This window comes from Rana temporaria, chromosome 4 (genome assembly GCF_905171775.1).
Source record: "Rana temporaria chromosome 4, aRanTem1.1, whole genome shotgun sequence".
NCBI lineage: Eukaryota > Metazoa > Chordata > Amphibia > Anura > Ranidae > Rana > Rana temporaria.
In genome coordinates, this window is record NC_053492.1 from 387,841,261 (window position 1) to 387,861,044 (window position 19,784).

Consider the following 19,784-nt stretch of genomic DNA (forward strand, 5'->3'; position numbering starts at 1 on the left):
CCTTAACTATTTATATTGTGTATATATAGGGGTTAATCTTTTGAAAATCTATATAAATGTAACAACTCCTTCCAACAACATTAAACAAACTCTCATATTGTCTCAGCAGTTCCCATCCCCATTCGAATTAGAGCATCACTGCCTAAAACAACAAAAAAATAAATCTGGGAAATTTATAACAACTGTATAAGGGGAGGCTTCATTCAGATAAAATCCTATTCCAAAGTTAATATAAAAAACATAAAGGCAACTAAGGTTATATACAAATCAATTTCACCCTTTCTTGCAAAAGCCACATTCAGCCCGACCCTTCCTGTCCCATTAGTTTCAGGGTTCCCCAATAGGGATGATTGAGAAGCAGAAGGCAGCATTTCATTTTATTATGCCTTTATGTCTCTATCTACTATAAATTTAACATATGGTTATCACTGAAGGTAACCACTGCGTATATATTTGTTTTTACCCTATGCACAGTAAAAACAAACTTTCTTTAAAAAAAGTTTTACGTAAAGCAATTCAGTGAGCTGTCTAAAGCACTGAATCTACTGTAATATTTTATATTGGTCTCCCTATATTCAGGTTTGGTAAAGCAGACACATATGCATCCAATTTTGAAGGGGTTATTCAATTCCCCTAAAATCTGTGGAGCAAAAAACGTATTAATTTTAATGACTGGCAAGGGGGTTAATTTACTAAAACTGGAGAGTGAAGCTGTGCAGGGCATCCAATCAGCTGTGATCCAAAAGACAAAATGTAGGTGCCATTCAGGTAGAGAGGTAAAGTCCAACTAGACTGCTGTGAGTGCAGGCAGAGACAGGGAGCTTACCCTAACTCCAAGCTCCAGCAATGTCAAAGGAAAAGATCCATAAGCCACACATCATGAAGCAGATCATGTGATGAATGGCAGCCTCAGCACTGACTTCAACTAGGTCATGCCCCCAACGTGTTTCACTCTGCCCCTTGGCCCACTTCCGCATATTCAATTAAGGGTTGACAAAAATTATCTGTTAGCTTGTTTAGAGCAACAAAGGAAATGCTACAACCCCAAAATCCCACAAGGATAGACAGGATAAGAGCAAGACATCTGTGCCCAGACTCATGTAGTACTGAATGTCCAAAATTGTATGAAGAGAGTAAAAATGTGGCACCAGGATGTTTTGGCATTACAATTGATATATTTAGTTAATCCATAAAACCATAAAAAGGGATCAATTCCTAAAAATGTACGTGTTTCAGCCTCATACATAGGCCTTAGTTATAAGATTATTATGACTAAGGTCTATGTACTGTAGGAGGCTGAAATGCGCAATTTTTTAGAAATTGATTAATTGTTATGGTTTAATGGATTAAAAAAAAAAATACATTTTTAATGCCAAGGAGTTCTAATGCAGGATATTTATATTTATTCAAGCTGAGATTTGCACCAGATTTGGCCATTTTCAGTTTTAGTTCATCAACCCCATATTGTCATGGTACAGCCAGGTTGGTATTATGGTAGGTAGGAAGGGCCACATTTCTGCATTGCCACAGGCAGTTGAGCAAGAAGCAAAACGCTTGGGTGAACTAATCAGATTGTAATGAGTTTAACAAACTTTTTCTGTTTTAAAGACACTGCTGTTTGCCTTACTATGCCTACTTTCTTATGCTGATTTCTATGTGGAAGCTCTGCCTTTATTATAGCAACTGTGCAATCTCAGTGTTGTAATTAGGAAAGCTGTAGTGTCTGCATTCCCCCGGTTGTGTATGAGGCTTGAAATATAAAATAAATAAATACATTTGGCAGCAAGGGGTGCTTGTAATTTGACTTTATCCCAGTGCAGACTTCTAGAAAAAGCAGTGAGACAGTCACACTAGCAGACAATAAGATTTTTGAGAAAGTTAAGTACACACACAGTATACAGAATGTCCCAGACTGAATATTGCGATTTCACTTTTTTAAAGAAAAATTTCCCTTTACATATATACGTAGCTGTAAACTCCTCAGGCCCTAGGTACTGGCTGGCAAGTGGAACATTGCAACTAGAAGTCTATTAAGATGTTTATAATGTTAAATCAGTATTGTGAATAATTTAGCGGATGGGAAAATCAGTCTCCTGTCCAAGATGGAGTTGATGATAAAAGCAGATGTGTGCTTTATGTGCTTGGATACTAAAATATTTTTCCTTTGACTTATTTTAAAAAACAAAAGCCTTAAAGTTCAAGCTGGCGATTTGACATGTATAATGGATATGGAAACCTGCTAACTCAGGGGATTTATCCATGAGTTATTTATCTTCTCCAAATACATATTAGATATTAGATTAGCTCCATACCATACATACTCTTTCTACTTTGTTACATTCTTTAAGGAAACTAGTCACATCTCTCAAACAATAGCATAAGGCACCGTAAGTTATTGGCAGGTCCACAGGTATCTTTGTTATCAGTAAGTCCACAGTGGGCCTTACCAATCACTCACAACATGCTGTACAGCAGAGTTTAAAATTTGTTGTGACCCATTCTTTGTCTTCCCCCCTTATTGGGTGGATCAGCTTAATTAAATAATGCAAGAGCTCATGGTTCCAGATTTTAAAAGAACAATAAATGTTGCATCACAAGATAGCATGGTTGCAAAGTTCTCAATCTTCTTGCTTTGCATTACTGTATTCCTTGGCAAAATGCTTACTAGAGATGCTATGTGCAGGTATTTTTAACTGTTTTAAGTGTTTGCATGATTTTTTTCCCACTGTACAAATACTACCTGGCTAACTGCCCTCCACTAAAAACAAGCCATAGTGTCTATGTGCAGGTTGGTTTGTATAACTACTGAAGAGTCATTAGAGTATACATGCTTTTGAAATCTTACATTGAGGCAAATGGTCTATATTAAAATGTAATTAAATCCAGATTATGAAAAACTTTCACTACATGCTATATAACAGAGCGTTTATACTCACAAAACCACTAAAACATTTGTTTTGTGTAGAGTGAAATATACCTGGGTGATCCTGCCTTCAGCTGTCCCCTCCATATTCTCTGCGTCCCCTCTGCAGCCTGAGATTGTGTAGCCAAGATCGTGGCCTCTACTGATCATACACAAATATCAATTCCCTTCTAAGCCTTTCATTTCCTCTTTTCTCTGTGCAGCCCACATAACTATAAAGTCACACACGTGGGCTTATATGCATTGGTAAATGACACTCCACTCTCTCCCTTCTTCTCCCAGGTCCTCCTATTGCTAAACACTATGGGGGCAGGATATAGTATGTTGATTGATTACATTCACTAAGAAACTCACTAAAACACTAAAGCCCTGTACACACGATTGGATATCTGATGGAATCTAATCCGATGGATTTTTTCATCGGATATCTGATGAAGCTGACATTCATCAGTCTTGCCTACACACCATCAGTTAAAAATCCGATCGTGTCCAACGTGGTAACGTAAAACACTACGACGTGCTGAGAAAAATGAAGTTCAATGCTTCCAAGCATGCGTCGACTTGATTCTGAGCATGCGTGGATTTTTGACCGATGGATTTCCCTACAGACGATCCGTTTTTTCAATCTTTTTTAACCATAAGAAAAATTTAAAACAGGTTCTATTTTTTTTCACCTAAGTATAAAAAAAAAAAAACTATGGCGCCCACACACGATCGGTTCGTCCGATGAAAACGGTCCATCGGTCCGTTTTCATCAGATGAACCAATCGTGTGTACAGGGCTTTAGTTTTAATAAAAATCAGTACTAAATATATCTATTGTAATTGCTAATACCTGTAAAGTAAAAACTAAAAAGCTTTAGCTGCAGATGCCATCTGAACAAAATAAAAGTTAATGTTAATCATCTTTGACTCCACACCAGTGAGTAGAGGTTAGAACCCCTGTGAGTTTTTATTGCTATCTGTGGCCTCCTTGAGGAAATCTTCCAATGAGGAAGAGGATTGATCAGAGGTTTTTAACATTCCCCACTCTAACTAAAACAACCAAAAAAAGTTTTACATATACTTAAAGAGGAACTAAAACCCACAATACTTACCTCTCCTTTAACGGTGCAACATTCCCCACTGGCATTGGCAATTTGGCATCTTCTACCCAGCATATTCTAGGTGCTGAGCTGCAGCCATCTTCATTGGTCAGCGCAGATGACTTCATTCCTGCTCATGCGCGGGAGCTCAGTCATCCAGGTACACAGGCTCTGTGATCCACCTACATGACATCACTGGCACACGATCTATCCCAATGTTATCACCTTGAGCTGATAAGTGGCAATTTAAAGTAATGAAACTTTGGTGAAGTAAAACAATTGGATGTTTTACTAATGCAGACGACTCGTGCCTATCCTTTGAATAATGGCGCTTCTGCCAATTGAACTACCTAGGGGCCTATTTGTGCTGATTCTTTCTACTACAAGGATTTGTGATGGAGTGTAAACTGAGCTGTGTTCGCCAAGCTCAGTGTACATACTAGGGAAGACTATGAGCAGGCAGGTAGGTTTATTTTATTGCAGAAGAGACATTTCTTACTTGCTCACAGTTTTTGAAAATGAGACTTTAGTACTGCTTTGATAATAAATATATAAATGTGTTAATATGTTTATGAACTCATGTCCTTGTAATACAAATCAAGGCTAATGGCTTTTTTGAGGACTTTATACTGTACTTTAATTCATCTAATTGGCATTATCTTTTTAAAGACATGAAACGTATGAAGTGTCCTTGCGAGATTACAACATTTCACACTGAGATTCCTCCACAGTAAACTCAAACTACTTACCAGGTACAGATGTTCCCAAGGCAACAAACACGACAGCAGTAACAGAATCCTTCAAGCCAATTGTACATCCAAAATGAGAAGCTAAATCTCCAATGAAAGCTGTCAGGAGGCCAATCATTGAAATGGACACAATGAAACAGGCCCATCCATTCCAGTACTCTGTCGGTGGGACAAAGGCAAAGAGAACTTTCCAGAACACAGTTAGAAAATGCATCACATAGTCAAAGCAGGATGGCAGTTTTTCTTCTCCACATTCATCATCGTCATCATCTTCCCCTGTGAAAAATAATAATGACTATAATCATTAAAGCTGATTATTTACAAGTGTGCGAGTTGCCATTAAATCATAAACATCTGAAGGATCAGACTGGATTAGATGAAATACATCCATTCTACGAACCATTTATAACATGAAACACAGCTCCACAGATGACAAACAATCAGACAATTGCTTATATTACCTGGTGCTAAAAAGATATATTAAAGAGGAGTTCCGCCTGAAAAAAAAAGAAAAGTTAGCAGCTACAAATACTGTAGCTGCTGACTTTTAATATATGGACACTTAGCTGTCTAGGGAGCCCACGGTGTCGGCACCCCAGCCGATTTTTTGATCGGCTGTCGGGGGCTGCCGCCCCCGTTCATCTTAAGGGAAATCGGCAGTGAAGTCTCTCTAACTGGCCCGGCGGCGGAAGAAGGAGGAGGGGGGCCGAACTTCCTGAGGGATGGCGTTGTGGTGCAATCTTTCAGAAGTGGGGAAAGGTACCTGTCAAAAACAGGCACGCATTCCCCTCTGAAAGGTGCCAAATGTGCGACCGGAGGTGGGGAGGAAGCAGATAAGTGGAAGTTCCACTTTTGGGTGGAACGCCTCTTTAAGTTAACTCTGAATTGCACCCATGCCACTTTACTTAACTTTATCTAGAATGTTGGCAATTCACCCCTAGAAACTATAAGCAAAATCATAGATATTCCTCCTATGCACCTACATTTGTTTAGTCATATACGTACATAAGAGTTTTCTCCGATATCTGAAGATTCCCTCATCAACCATTTTGTAGATTAATTCTAAAATGCCTTCTGGTTTTCCAATGTAAAGTAAACCTATGCTCTGTCCATGAAGGACAAAGTAACAAGTTCACTTTACTGATAAGCTGCATATACTTACCATCCCTTTGCTCCCCACTGCTCTACCACCGGTAGCAAAAAGAGCTTGCACTGAATATGTTCCTAGCTTTGACTTGGATCATACACACAGTTTAGGACCTTCTTACCATCTCCATGTGGCAGTGTTGAGTGTCTGAGTGGCAAATCAGTAAGCATCCCAGTAAAGTGCCAGGGAGGGCAGTGAGTCATATGCTCCCCCAAAGGCCACATGCACAGTGGGCATTTAGTTCACTGGACATTCAGTCCAGCATATAAGTGTGGGCAAGATGCTCAGGCACACCTTCTAGCGCCGCCACTGGCAGCCTGTGAAACTATGAAAGGCTAAATGCTGCTGTAACTTGACTGGGCTGTCAAGTTACAGCAGCCCAGTGTGCATGAGACCGTACCTGGCAGAACCCTGGCAAAACTAGCAATATTTAATTGCTTCCAGTGTCTGGAAAGAGGTGCCACAAAGACCAGCAGATATATATCTTTTTTTGGCAGTAGGGAGTTCTTTTACCACAGAAGTGAACAGATAAACTTTTCCCTAATAGATATAGCAATAATATGTTTATACGTATGCTGTAAAGTTCCCCACCATGCTAAAATAATTGTTTTACGAACTGACCTTTTCGTGGAATCTTAAATGGTATATGCAACAAAGCCATCAAAAAACCTTACTTACCTGACTGGCATCAGTCGTTGTAGGTCAATAACCAATGGCCATGTTTACACATGGAATTGGTTTTTGACCTACAATGACAATGGGCTATTTATATACACGTTAAACAAAACACATGATTCACAAGCCAAATAAAGCATTTTTTGGAAATATTAAGCCTATAAATTGCTGAAACAGTACTTGAATTGACGTTTACCTAGACTTGGATGAAAGTAGTTATAGGCATCCATGCTATGTGGGTTTCTGGAATGTAATTGCAGTGTAGATCATACTGTAACTTTTTCATGAGTATTATATACTATAATTGTCATCTACAATCACATAAATCCTTTGTTGAATAGACTAGTTTTGGGAAATGAGCACTGGATGAATTTTTTTTTGCTTTATCCAAATATTCATGTGGCTCAAAAACAGCAATTTAGTTATTATATTAGACTGGCAAAATATAACTCTAGTTTTAAATAAATCTGGAGCTGTAGAACCAAAAAAAAAAACCTAGGGAGTTCAAAACTGTACATATGAATCTCATTAGGTACCCAAAAAAAGAAATACCAAAGAAAACCTTGAATCCACTTTGTGCGACTACTACAGAAAAATGTGAAAACACAATATATACCATATTTGTACACACACACACACACATTTAAAACACCTAAAACCACTTGAGAGCAATACATATGCCACCCAAAAAATCCAAGATGAAACAATGTTCAATCACAACGCCTCCAGTGTGGATGCAATATGTGCACAAAACTACAATTCAAGGTACTTTAGCGTGATGTTCAAAGTTCATATGATAATAAAACTTTGCAATACTTATCTATCCAAATAGAGTCCAAACAGCTTCCCAGGAAGCTGAGTACTCAGTCAAATGCAGGCTGAGATGCTGATCCCCCTCAACCTGGCAGTTTTCAAATCCTAAGACCCTTGAATATCCTGCTAAAGTGACTTGGAGTGAAATGTAAAGCGTTGCATACATTTACGGCGCTACCTGTAATAATAATAATAGTAATAATAATAATAAATGAATAAGAGAAACTTGTGTTTATTATGAAATGCAACTCACTTGGGGTCCGTGCTGTTGGAATTATGCTATGTGACTAAGAAACTATTATCAGTTTACAATGGAAAATATGGTATTGCATCAGTGTGCAAACTGTGCATCTACATTCATATAGGTAACTGTTGCCTGTTCTATGCTTTATATCACAGGCAAATCTCAGTATTTCATATCTTTTTCACTTATTTTAAACAGACTTGGCAGACTGGGATTTTATCTGACATTGCGGTCTGACATCTTGTGGTAGTAAACCCAACTAATGACAGATCCCCTTGTAGGCAAAGGGGAAGCGAATGCTCTATGTCATTATGCATATTGAAAAGTGCTACAGTTTTTTTTTAAATGGAAACAGACTTATCTCCAAGAGTGAATGGGATGTATAATGATTTACACCTGTATATATGTGCATTATATGGATGCTAGCCTAGAGGTCATTAAGATAAATGTTTACATCAGAATGATTTATGCACATACTAAAGGAATTTTCATTAGTTCAGTAGAATGCCTGTGAATGGGTAGAAATCATACTAACAACTCATGGGTGATTGGAGAGGAGCGCCAAGAAACCTAATGATTTTAATAGTAGTTTTTTGAAGATAAAGGTATACAAGTGGATGCTTCACTTGTATACTTTTATTACCAATAAACAACTATAAAAAGCATCAAGTGAGATGTTTTTTCTGGATACCGGGTGCTCCTCTCCAATCACCCAAGTGTTCCCTGCGGTAACGGCCTTATTGACGCTATGAGAAAGGTAGCAGCCCTAGGCCACAATGGTGTCTATCACCTACCACATACAGTTGGGTTATAACCCATTGAAAGTGATCCACTATATTCCACATAAAAACCTGCCACTAGGCAGCCTCCAGCGGCACCAGTCCAGCTCTGTCTTCCATCCAGACTTGATACCAGCAACCCGTGTAATACAAATATAGTCCTTTATAAGCTCAATAATGGCATGCAATGCCAAGCTGCGGTTTCCAAAGCAAGCAAAGTCCTTTCTTGTATTAAGAGAGGTATGGACTCCAGAGACAGAGATATCATTTTGCCCCTGTATAAATCATTAGTAAGACCTCATCTGGAATATGCAGTTCAGTTTTGGGCCCCAGTTCTCAAAAAGGATATCGGAGAACAGGAGAAAGTGCAGAGAAGGGCAACCAAACTGATAAGAGGAATGGAAGAGCTCAGCTATGAGGAAAGATTAGAAGAACTAAATGTATTCACTCTTGAGAAGAGGAGAATAAGGGGGGATATGATCAACATGTACAAATATATAAGGGGTCCATATAGTGAACTTGGTGTTGAGTTATTCACTTTACGGTCAACCCTGAGGACAAGGGGGCACTCTCTACGTCTAGAGGAAAAGAAATTTCATCTCCAAATACGGAAAGGTTTCTTCACAGTAAGAGCTGTGAAAATGTGGAACAGACTCCCTCCAGAGGTGGTTCTGGCCAGCTCAGTAGATTGCTTTAAGAAAGGTCTGGATTATTTCCTAAATGTACAGAATATAACCGAGTACTAACATTTATAGGTATAGTTGATCCAGGGTAAATCCGATTGCCTCTTGGGGAATCAGGAAGGAATTTTTTCCCCTGCTGCAGCAAATTGGATCATGCTCTGCTAGGGTTTTTTGCCTTCCTCTGGATCAACTTCGGGTATGGAGTTGGGTGTATGGGATTGCATTGTGTTTTTTATTTTGTTTGTTTATTTATTTATTTATTTTTATTTTTTTTGTGGTTGAACTGGATGGACTTGTGTCTTTTTTCAACCTGACTAACTATGTAACTATGTAACTATGTAACTTTGCAGTTTTTGATTAAACAAATGCAGCATCACCCTTAAAAGAAGTAATATTGGCTCCTTTATTCGATCATAAGTGTGCAGTGCCTATCTAATATTCTGTATGATTGCAATCAGAGGATTTTATGCCAGTGGATAACTGTAAAATCAGTAAGATTATAGATTGTGTCTCAACTATATAATTAGCTTTTTTAACAAATGTCCAGTATATGTTGCACACATTTTTTGAAAAACAATACATTAAACATATAGGCCCAGATTCACGTAGATCGGCGCATCTTTGTGCCGGCGTAGCGCATCTCATATGTGCTACGCCAACGTAACTGTGAGAGGCAAGTGCAGTATTCACAAAGCACTCGCTCCCAAATTTGCTCTGGCGTAACGTAAATTGGCCGGCGTAAGCCCGCCTAATTCAAAGTAGGAAGGTAGTGGGCATGATCTATTCTAATGAAGCGTGACCCCATGTAAATGAATGGCCGAACGGACGGCGCATGCGCGCGCATGCTCAGAATCACGTCGCTTATACTCCCTAAGATACAACGGCTCAATGTAAACGTAACCTACGCCCAGCCCCATTCACGTACGACTTACGTAAACGACGTAAAATACGACGGCTGTTCCGTCGTCCATACCCTAACATGACTTACCCCTGCTTTAGGTGGAATAACTTTACGCCGGACGTACGCCTTATGTAAATGGCGTAGATTACAGCGACGGGCGCAAGTACGTTCGTGAATCGGCGTATCTACGCGTAAATCAATGGAAGCGCCCCTTGCGGCCAGCGTAAATGTGCGCCCAAGATACGATGGCGTAGGAGACTTATGTCGGTCGTAAGAAGCCAAAATTCAGGCGTATCTTGTTTGCTGAATAAGGCGCATAGATACGACGGCGCATCCGTGGACTTACGCGGCGTATCAGAAGATACGTTGGCGTAAGTCCTTTCTGAATCCAGGCCATACTGTACATATATTAAATGTATATACATATGCCAGGAGGGGAAGGGTACATCTTTTTAATACGATTATAACATCTTGCATTTTGGGCGGCATATGTATATCTCCTAAGTGGTTATAGATGATTTTATATAGGAATAAAAACAGTGGTGTATTTTGATTTTGTGAATTTCAATGTTTTTAAATAGGTTTTGTGCTTCCCTAGGCATGACTAAAATTAGGCGTAGCCCCATCTAAATTTGTCCCACTCTATCCACAGTATACCGTTCTTGTCTCAGGGTCTGATGGTGAAGCTGCAGCTGTTGACAGTGGACAGCTATGGATTCCTCATCAGACCCTGAGACATGACTCGCCCAAGTGCCATATATATATATATATATATATATATATATATATATATATAATTACTGCCCATGATCTGACATTTGGGGTGATACCTCACATGTGTGGTTCGATCCTTGTCTGTGTGCGTGCGGGAGCACGGGGAGCACTTAAATTTTTTTTTCTAATTATTAATGAATTTTGTTTTAATTTTTTTTTACACTGTTGCTTTAATTTTTTTTTTTTATCACTTTTATTACTTTCACAAGGAATGTAAACATCCTTGTAACAGCAATAGGCAGGGGACAGGCACTCTTTATGGTGAGATCTTGGGTCTATAAGACCCTAAATCCTTCCTCTGCACTTAAAAGCATTCAAAACACCAAGATCGGTGTTTTTGAATGCTTAAGATTTAAAAAGGTTTACGCCAATAATTTCCAAGTAAAACCGGAAGTGATGTCATGTCATCTTGTTTAGTGTTACGAACAGCCAATCAAAGTCAATCCCAGCTTTGCTTGGCTTTCTGGCCAGCCACTGCCCCCCCAAGGAAAACACCTTGGATTAGTCACCTTAGATTTTAATGGATTTAATCATTAAAATCTAAGGTGACTAATTCAAGTAAAATTAATAGTTCATTTATTGCTAGGTTCTGACTTGTTAAAGGAGAAATTAAACTGCATAGACTATAGGTCAGTGTTTGGTAATTTGGAATGTGGATATTTGTTTGTCTCATTGTAGATACAACCCAATCTCAAAATAAAAAAGTGATTTGTATTAGTGTACTGCAGCTTTCTCGTTGATGGCTATGCAGATACACATATATTTATTCAATGTGAAGCATATATTGTATTTTTCTATTTGTTTCTGTAGTAGTCACAAATAGTAGATACAAGGTTTTCTTTAGTATAGAACTACAGCACTGTAATATGCATATGATGTCTAGCAAAAGTTAAATAGGTGCCTCCAAGCAGCATTAAATCTATGGTCACCATTTGCCGAGTAAGTGAAGGAGGGCTCAACTTATCCTAGAGGAAGATGGAAAAGTGGGGTCTGAGCCTTTATCACTTTCTAGTAGTGTCAAATCTTGCAGTCCTCCTCATTTCTCCCACATGTTCCTATTGGTCAGTGAGGTACATGCATGGGGGCAGGAAGGACAGAACGCTCCAACACCACCAGGAAGTGACAGCAAAGCAGGCAGGCTGGGAGCTAAAATGGACCTGCATTTTAATTTCTTGTTAAAATGGTTTAATGTAATTTACACATTTAAAAGCGCAGTTCCCCAAAATATATCTCGGGAAAGGGAAGGCACTGATGGGGTGAATTATTAACTTGTAATAGGGCCTTTAGTGCAAAGATCCACATTCCAAATGACCAAACACTGACCCATAGTCCTATGCAGTTTAATTTTTTCTTTAACAAGTCAGAACCTAGCAATAAATGAACTATCAATTTTAGTTGGCTTAGTCACCTTAGATTTTAATGATTAAAGCCCAAATAACCTTTTGTAAAAAAATGCACCCATCATTACAGGGTATAGCAAAACTACAGTTAATGAATGTCCTACTTGTCTAATCTCAGTAAAAGAATGTCCCCATGCCACGTATCCATCTTGTCCTCCACTGCTAGCCTACAGCTAAGAACCGCTGCTCTCTTTGTGACAGCTCTGTATCAGCAAACTTTATATTCTCTGTTGATTTCACAGCTATTATTTGGATTTATTGGGTAGTGTGCCATACTGCTGTGGTGAGATTGTTGCCCCGTCACACAGCACCAGTCCTGCAGGCTAGCGGTGAGGGATGGTTAAGTGGCAGTGAGATGGCAAAAACTTAATACCTGTCTATTTGGTGTACCCTAGAACAATGGGCATGTTTTTTTTCAAGATACAAGCGGTCCTCAGGTTACAAACATCCAAAAAACGACTTTTACTTACAAACAGAGGGAGACAACAGGAACTGAGAGAAAATCTACCCCTAGGAAGGGAAATTCACTCATGTGAATTATCATAGGAAAAAGATGTCTCCACCAAAGCTTTATCACCAATTCTTGTTTCTACCACAACCCAAATTTTTCAAAATCCAATTGTCATTGGGACAGAAAGTAAAGTGAAATTCTATGAACATTGGCACAAATAGCAAAACAAAGTTACAGTAGTGTTAACCCTTCCATATGCTATCTAAAATATATATATATATATTTTTAGCTAGCGTTGCACTTTAAAAACGTACCTGTTCAATATTGTACACCCCCCGCAGCCAAAGCGGTCTTGCATTTCCCAACATAGCCAAGTTCTACCTGGCAGCTCAGTTGCGCCCGGTGGTTTCTTGGTGTACCCTTTACGCATACAATAGATGGACACAAATTGAGAAGCTGTGGTTTGCTCCCACCCATCCCAACTCCATGCTACGGAGTACAGATGTGCCTCTTGGTAGGTCCCAACTATTAGGGCGATGGGACTCTTATGGACGCTATGGTGCCAAATCGACGTACCCGCTCACCTCCGCCGCCTCGCTGGTCACCTCCTTTTTATTTACTCCCAATGTCCCAGACAGCCTGACCTCGCAGATGTCCCACTTTTGGATGAGTAGGGCCTTGTTTCGGTACGGTCAATTGGTGGATACTAGAACTAGAATCCTGAGGTCCTTTCAGGATCTGAAAGATGCCTTCGACTTACCTAGACAGGCTTTTCTTAGCTACCTTCAAATTCGCCATTTTGCACAGTCCCTGGCGCCAAATTTACAATTTCCCCCCCTAACCGAGTTTGAGAAAATCTGCTTAGAAGGTTCGTCCCCTAGAGGTAGGATATCGCGCACCTACCAAATCCTGGTTACGGATATGTCACCAAATGGAACTTGGCATGCTTATATGCGCAAGTGGATGAGGATTTACCCTTGAAGACGTGGCAAATAATAAGGTCACAGGCTCTTAGGAGTTCTGTCTGTACGCTTTACCAAGAAAACCAATACAACATTTTAATTCATTGGTACCAAACTCCTGACATGCTTCATTCCATATACCCCTCAGCTGTTTGCTGCTGCTGGCGCTGTTGTAAGGAGGTGGGGACGCTGTATCATACCTATTGGGCTTGCCCCCTAATTGTCCCTTACTGGCAGACGGTGCATTCTCTTCTCCACTCCATCTTTGGCACTTGGGTGCCATTCGACCCTAAATTGTTCCTCTTAGGTCTTCCTCCCGCTTCTTTTTTTAAAACCTCGAAAAAACTCCTAGCCCAGGCACTAACATCCGGGAGATGCCTGGTAGCCCTGAAATGGAAAAGGAAGGAACCTCCTTCTCTGTTTGAGTTGCACTCCAGGATTAGGGATGTTAAGCGGATGGAATATATGACAGCCTCCCTGAATAATTCCCTTGATAATCACAACCAAATATGGGAACTGTGGGACAAGCTGGAAACCCCTAATGCCGGCTGACGCATGGTTGGCGTCCCGGGCAGCGAGGAGGCCCGTGGTCAGGTGGTTGCCATCTCTTCTTCTACCCTCTAACCTCTTCTGCCCTTCTCCTTTTTCCTACCTTCTCTTGTCTTCTTGGCTCTTTCTAGCTTTTCTTTATTCTTCTCTCTTTTTTTTATATTTTTTATTTATTCTTGTTTGTTGTTACCGTTATTGATATGTTCCAGTACTAAGTCAAATATAGTGGTAATATTGGAGCCTTGATGCTAACCTCATTGCCCGGTTCTGACCATTCTTGGCTTATTGCATATTTGTTTCCTATACTTCAGCCCTGTTTCCTTTTAAATTCACACTGTACGTGGATAGTTCACCTGTTGCCTACCACTTATTACAAAAAGTGCCTTTTTTTTTTTTTATTTCATTTTTATTTATCTTTTTTCTGTAAACTTTGTTGGTCTTTTGCTATTGGAAAATTTGCAAACTCAATAAAAATTGTCAGTTTTCAAAAAAAAAAAATGTACCTGTTCCGACTTACAAACAAATTCAACTTAAGAACAAACCTACAGTCCTTATCTTGTTTTTAACCTGGGGACTGCCTGTATTTAAAACGTTTTCAAGCTATGTTTCAAGACTATTCAAGCTTATTATTATGTATCCTTAAGAATTTCAATTCACGTAACATATTTTACAGCACTGCAATTTATGCTAAAAATCAATGTAAAACATCAGGCTCAAGGGCAAATGTTTTTCCCATAAAATAATCATGGAGAAAAGCTAATCTAATTGAGAAACATTTTTTGTTACATTTTTCTAGAACACATTGCTTTTATTTCATGTTGTCTAATATAGGCCATATAATGTAATTTACCTTACCATTTTGCTTAAATTCATACATATGTATGTAAACATTGCCCTACTCTGGAACTGGAAATATATAGCATTGTTTTTACATTCAGTGCACATGAGAGCAATACTTATATATTTGCTGTAAGCTGCCATCTCAGGTAAAAAGAGGCTTAACTGCCTCCTTTAATCAGGAAACACTCGGATGAGGAAATTAATCATTTGCAATACATCTGCAAACATTACTTTTGATGCATATAAAAAAAATGTGGATTAGGCTTTATTTTTCCAGTAAATCGTCTCTCCCTGTAAGATCTACTACAGTGAATGAATTTTCAGTCCTATATGGAAGTGTCTAATTCCTGGACCTTCCCTTAAAAAATATGATTTAATATTCCTAGAAATGGGGAAATATTTGTATAATTCTGACATAATTTCTGCTGTCAGACAAAAAACCTCCCTTGACCACTCATTACATGAAACCTTTATATGTTTACATTACAAACCATTATATGCAATGTCAGTGTGGCAGCCCATGAAATCACTGCTATTCGAGCAAAATTTCCTGTTGCTACATCATAAAATATACCACTGAAGCATAAATCTCTCAAAAAGCAATCCCTTTAGGGAATGATTAATTTGGCTTGTGTTGGATTGAACGGGAGGATGTATACGGGCTTTTGGGATAAGCTGTCATAAGCAGGATTGAGAGGCAGCTGGCAACATCTGCACCAAGAGTCACAATTAAGTTAATCACAAAAAGAAGTAACATAAAATGAAAAATTGCTTGGAGCTCAGTCCAAGTGACCTCGAACAGTCTCTGCAGACTTACTGACACTGACTGCAATGTGCCATCTCCAAATGCACACGGACAGGGCTCTGTGGCATTTGTCTTTGATGACTGTAATGTAATTCAAATCTTTAATTGAAAGAATCCACAGGAGACAAAACAGAACATCTGATACTAATAGCAGCATCAGTTGTTGTCCTTCAGAAGAGCAGTCTCAAGTTCAGATTCATATTTAAGTCAGTCAAAGTGCAGTTATTCTTAAATGACTAAAATGTCGTAAAGAGCAACAAGAATATACCAGGGGGATTGCGATCATCTTACAGCAATCATCTACTTTTTTATAGTTTTTTATAATGTCATGAAGGCAAGAGCGCTTTTGACTTGGTATACTAATATGTCACGCTATGGGCATAACGAAAAAAAAAATATGTATGTAAAGTACTTGTGCGCTGCTATGTGACACTGTCTAGTGATAAAATTACTATCTAAATAAGTGAAAAAGCTGGAACAGCTGTAACTCTTGGGTAGTAATCTCACACCAAAAATGTTTTTTACATTTTTTTTTTATTATTATGTGATTCACAGTATATATACGGTTTATATGTTTACAGCAATAGACTGACTAATAGATCAATGTTTTTTGGGCATTAACGGTGGCAGGTGTTTTATATTAGTGCTAATAAAGTTGACCATTTTGCATACACAACAATCTCACGGGTTGAACAAGCATGCCATTTCTTTGACTATTTATAACGAAAAAGAACAGGACTCCATAGAAAATCTTGATAGAGCCTACATCAGTGGCACCCCTATTCAGGCCTGGACTGGGACAAAAAATAGGTCTGGGCATTTAAGACCGAGCAGCCAATTTTCCCAGGGACCGGATGGGGGAGCGGTTGGTGATAAGATATTCACAGTAAGTTCTCTGCACTGTAAAGTAAAGGGGAACTGTGATATAAAGGGGACTGCATTGTAAAGGGGCACTGTAATGATTACAGTGCCCCTTTATAGTGAAGTTCCTTTATATCACTGTGCCATTTTCATTACAGCGCCCCTAGCAATCACAGCCCCCCATCACAGTGCACCTTGCAGTCTGCTCCCACCCTTTTCTCTATAATCACAGTGCCCCTTTTTACTGTCTGCCTCCCCTGCACAGTCCTACATTCGACAAGGCAGAGAAGGGATTCAGCCTGTGTACTCTCTAGGGTCTCCCACCCCACCGAAGATGTCATCCTATCAGCAGGGCAGGGCAGGGGACAAGAGGAGCTGAAGACCTGGATCATATTAGCAAGCTGGCGATTACCCACTCCCTCTCTATGCAGATCTCAGCTCCTCCCATTTCCTGCTCTGCTGATAGGATGACATGATTGGTGGGGCGGGAGAGCCGGTAGAGGAGACACAGGTATTGTTGCATAGCGGGAGATGAGTGGCGACCATGGTCTGTGTTAGCCCTTTCTGTACCTTGGTCACCCCTTACCAACTGCTGTGCAGCCCAGTCATTAAAATGCCACAGATTGGGCGGCTCTGCTACACTGGGGAAATGCCTGGTGTGCCCTATGGCCAGTTCGGGCCTGCCCCTAGTTACGCCCCCTAAAAAACTGGAAATCAGGGGTCAGTAGCCTATAATATATCCATAGGGGTCCAATTTACACCCCTAAATACTGGTGTCATTGTAAATTAACACTTACAAGTTGGAGTCAGCCAGACCTAACCTGGTTTGGCCAGCTGTCCCTGGGGCTCTAAAGCATCCATATATGCTGCTATGACTGCAGTGACACCCATTGTAGGCTTTATAATCCAATGACACTCTATTGCTTGAGAAACAAGACTCTAGAAATATCTTGAAAGACTAGAGTTGCAATATTGTTATAATAATGAGGCAGAAAAGGAATTTGCCTCAAGCCCATCAGTAAAAAAATGTCACCAAGTGACTTCTTAGTGAGAGTCAAGATGGATGTCCTAATAGAGCTCTCATTTAATCCCTGCCATGTCTGAAAAGACAGGAAACTCCTTTTGTCAACAAAAAATTCCCCTGAGCTGCAGGGAGAAACTCAATGTTTTCTAAATGTCATTGTTAAAGTTAGAAGACGGAATTAGCTCCTGGTTCTCCCTGTCCTGGTGTACGGTGTCATCTAAGCATGCTTTCAATCAACCAATGTGATTTATAGCAATGTACAGTATGTGTTAATTTGTAAGATGATTTATCTCAAATATAGGACTTTTCAACAACATTTCCATAATACATGTGTCATAGACACACTTTATTTGTACAATAATATGGAAAATCACATTGAAAATATAAGAAAACAAACACAGAATAATGCAGAATGTGAATGAAAAATATAATGGACCCAGGAAAGATTTCTGCTGACATTGTTTAAAAAAAAATTAAAAACTATTTTATTATTATCATTTTAAAATACATTTAAAACAACAAATAAAATGTTGTAGCTCTCAAGTAAAATCGACTCCCGCCCTAATTGTGTAATTAACCTTAATTAGCTGTAATTACATTCCTATATTTTTTAATTCCCATTAAAGTGACTATCCATAAGGTTTATGACTTGGCAACTGAGGCAATCGAATGGCGATCTTTCTCAGCGTGTTTCTCAGAAACAAACACCAGTTCTGCAAGAGTACTAGCTCTAAAATAAACACAACATTTCTAAATGTTGAAGCGGTGTTGAAGAAATGAAAGAAGCTGCGTTTATGTCCAAGAAATGCTTTGAGAAATTTGCCACATAAGCCAAGTCATAACCGTCACTTAACTGGGAATAACAAAAATATAGCAATGTAATTACAGCTAAGTGGTGCTGGATGGTGATACCTACAAGCCGGAGTACATTTAACTGAGAGATATTTGTTGTTTTAAATGTATTTTAATATGATATTAATAAAACTGTATATTACTTTTTAAAGAATGTCATCAGAAATCTTGCCTGGATACCTGAAAAGACCATCATATTTTTTATTTACTTTCTGCATATTGCATATTGGATGTGGCACCTTTCACTATTAGCCCCTCATCTGGTATCTCAAACGCATAATAAAGAATATGAAAGTGCAAGTACAAGGTACGCTACAAACAAGCAGGCTGTGAGATTAACCTGTCCTTACTGTCACTTCCGGGTCAGGGTTAGAGAATGCACAGACTTTTCTGGAAAAACTAATGATGGAACATCAGTAGAACACACTAAAACGCTGGAAAATCCATTTGACTGTCTCCCTGCTTTCAGCCAAACCACATTTCACTTGTGAACATCAAATGGTGCATTACCAACCAGAGTTTAATTCTGTTGTGTAATAGAATTTCCTCGGCACTCTCTATATTGTTTTTTAAACATGCATTATACACATGCGGATCACTTGCTTCATCCTAAATAGGCTTGGGTCGCTGAAGCAGCAGCTTTAATATTACATGGTAAACAAACCCTTAAAGGTTTGAAGGTCTTGTTTGACATGGCATTGTTCTTGGCACAATATGAGGGACACAGATGCAAAAGAAAAAGATTTCCTTTGGTGTAAAGTCTCCTGTGCACAGAATTTCATCCTGAAAACAAGTGCTATAGTTGGAAAAACAAGTTTGACAGAAATAAGGGAAAAAAACATAACTGCGCGGTAGTTTATTTCCTGTTATGTACTGCAGCTTGCCAAGCTATACCAAGTGCTAATAATCCATACACATTCACTATTTAAAGTAGAAGTAAAATCTGTAAATCTACAGGCATCCATGATCTAAGACTAACCTATCTAACCCTGTAAAGAAGTAATTGCTACACATACTGTACCTTTTTTGAAGACGCTCCAGTCCGGTCCCATGCTGAGCTTTCAGCAGTGGCTTTTCTGTGGAACCGGGTGCAGAGGAGGCACCCGAAAATGGAAGCCCCATAGTAACTCTATGGATGACGTCTCTTCCCAGGCATTTCTCAGCCGATAGCCATTTGGGGAAAAGTGACAGTGTTTGGTGATAGCCCACCTTCCCTGCAAGAGATGCCCACCAATCCATGCTCCTTATGCTGCTTCCTGGCCACAAGA

At 39.3% G+C, this 19,784-nt stretch overlaps 1 protein-coding gene across 7 annotated transcripts in view; it reads right to left on the bottom strand.

Moving 5' to 3' along the window:
* LOC120937689 (sodium/calcium exchanger 1) overlaps positions 1-19,784 on the bottom strand; it is a 641,159-nt gene that overhangs the window by 11,672 nt on the left and 609,703 nt on the right. For all 7 annotated transcript variants that reach the window (XM_040351100.1, XM_040351102.1, XM_040351101.1 and 4 more), the window contains one exon: positions 4,757-5,032. In XM_040351100.1, the coding sequence (XP_040207034.1) occupies positions 4,757-5,032 (276 nt within the window). The remainder of the gene's footprint in view (positions 1-4,756; positions 5,033-19,784) is intronic.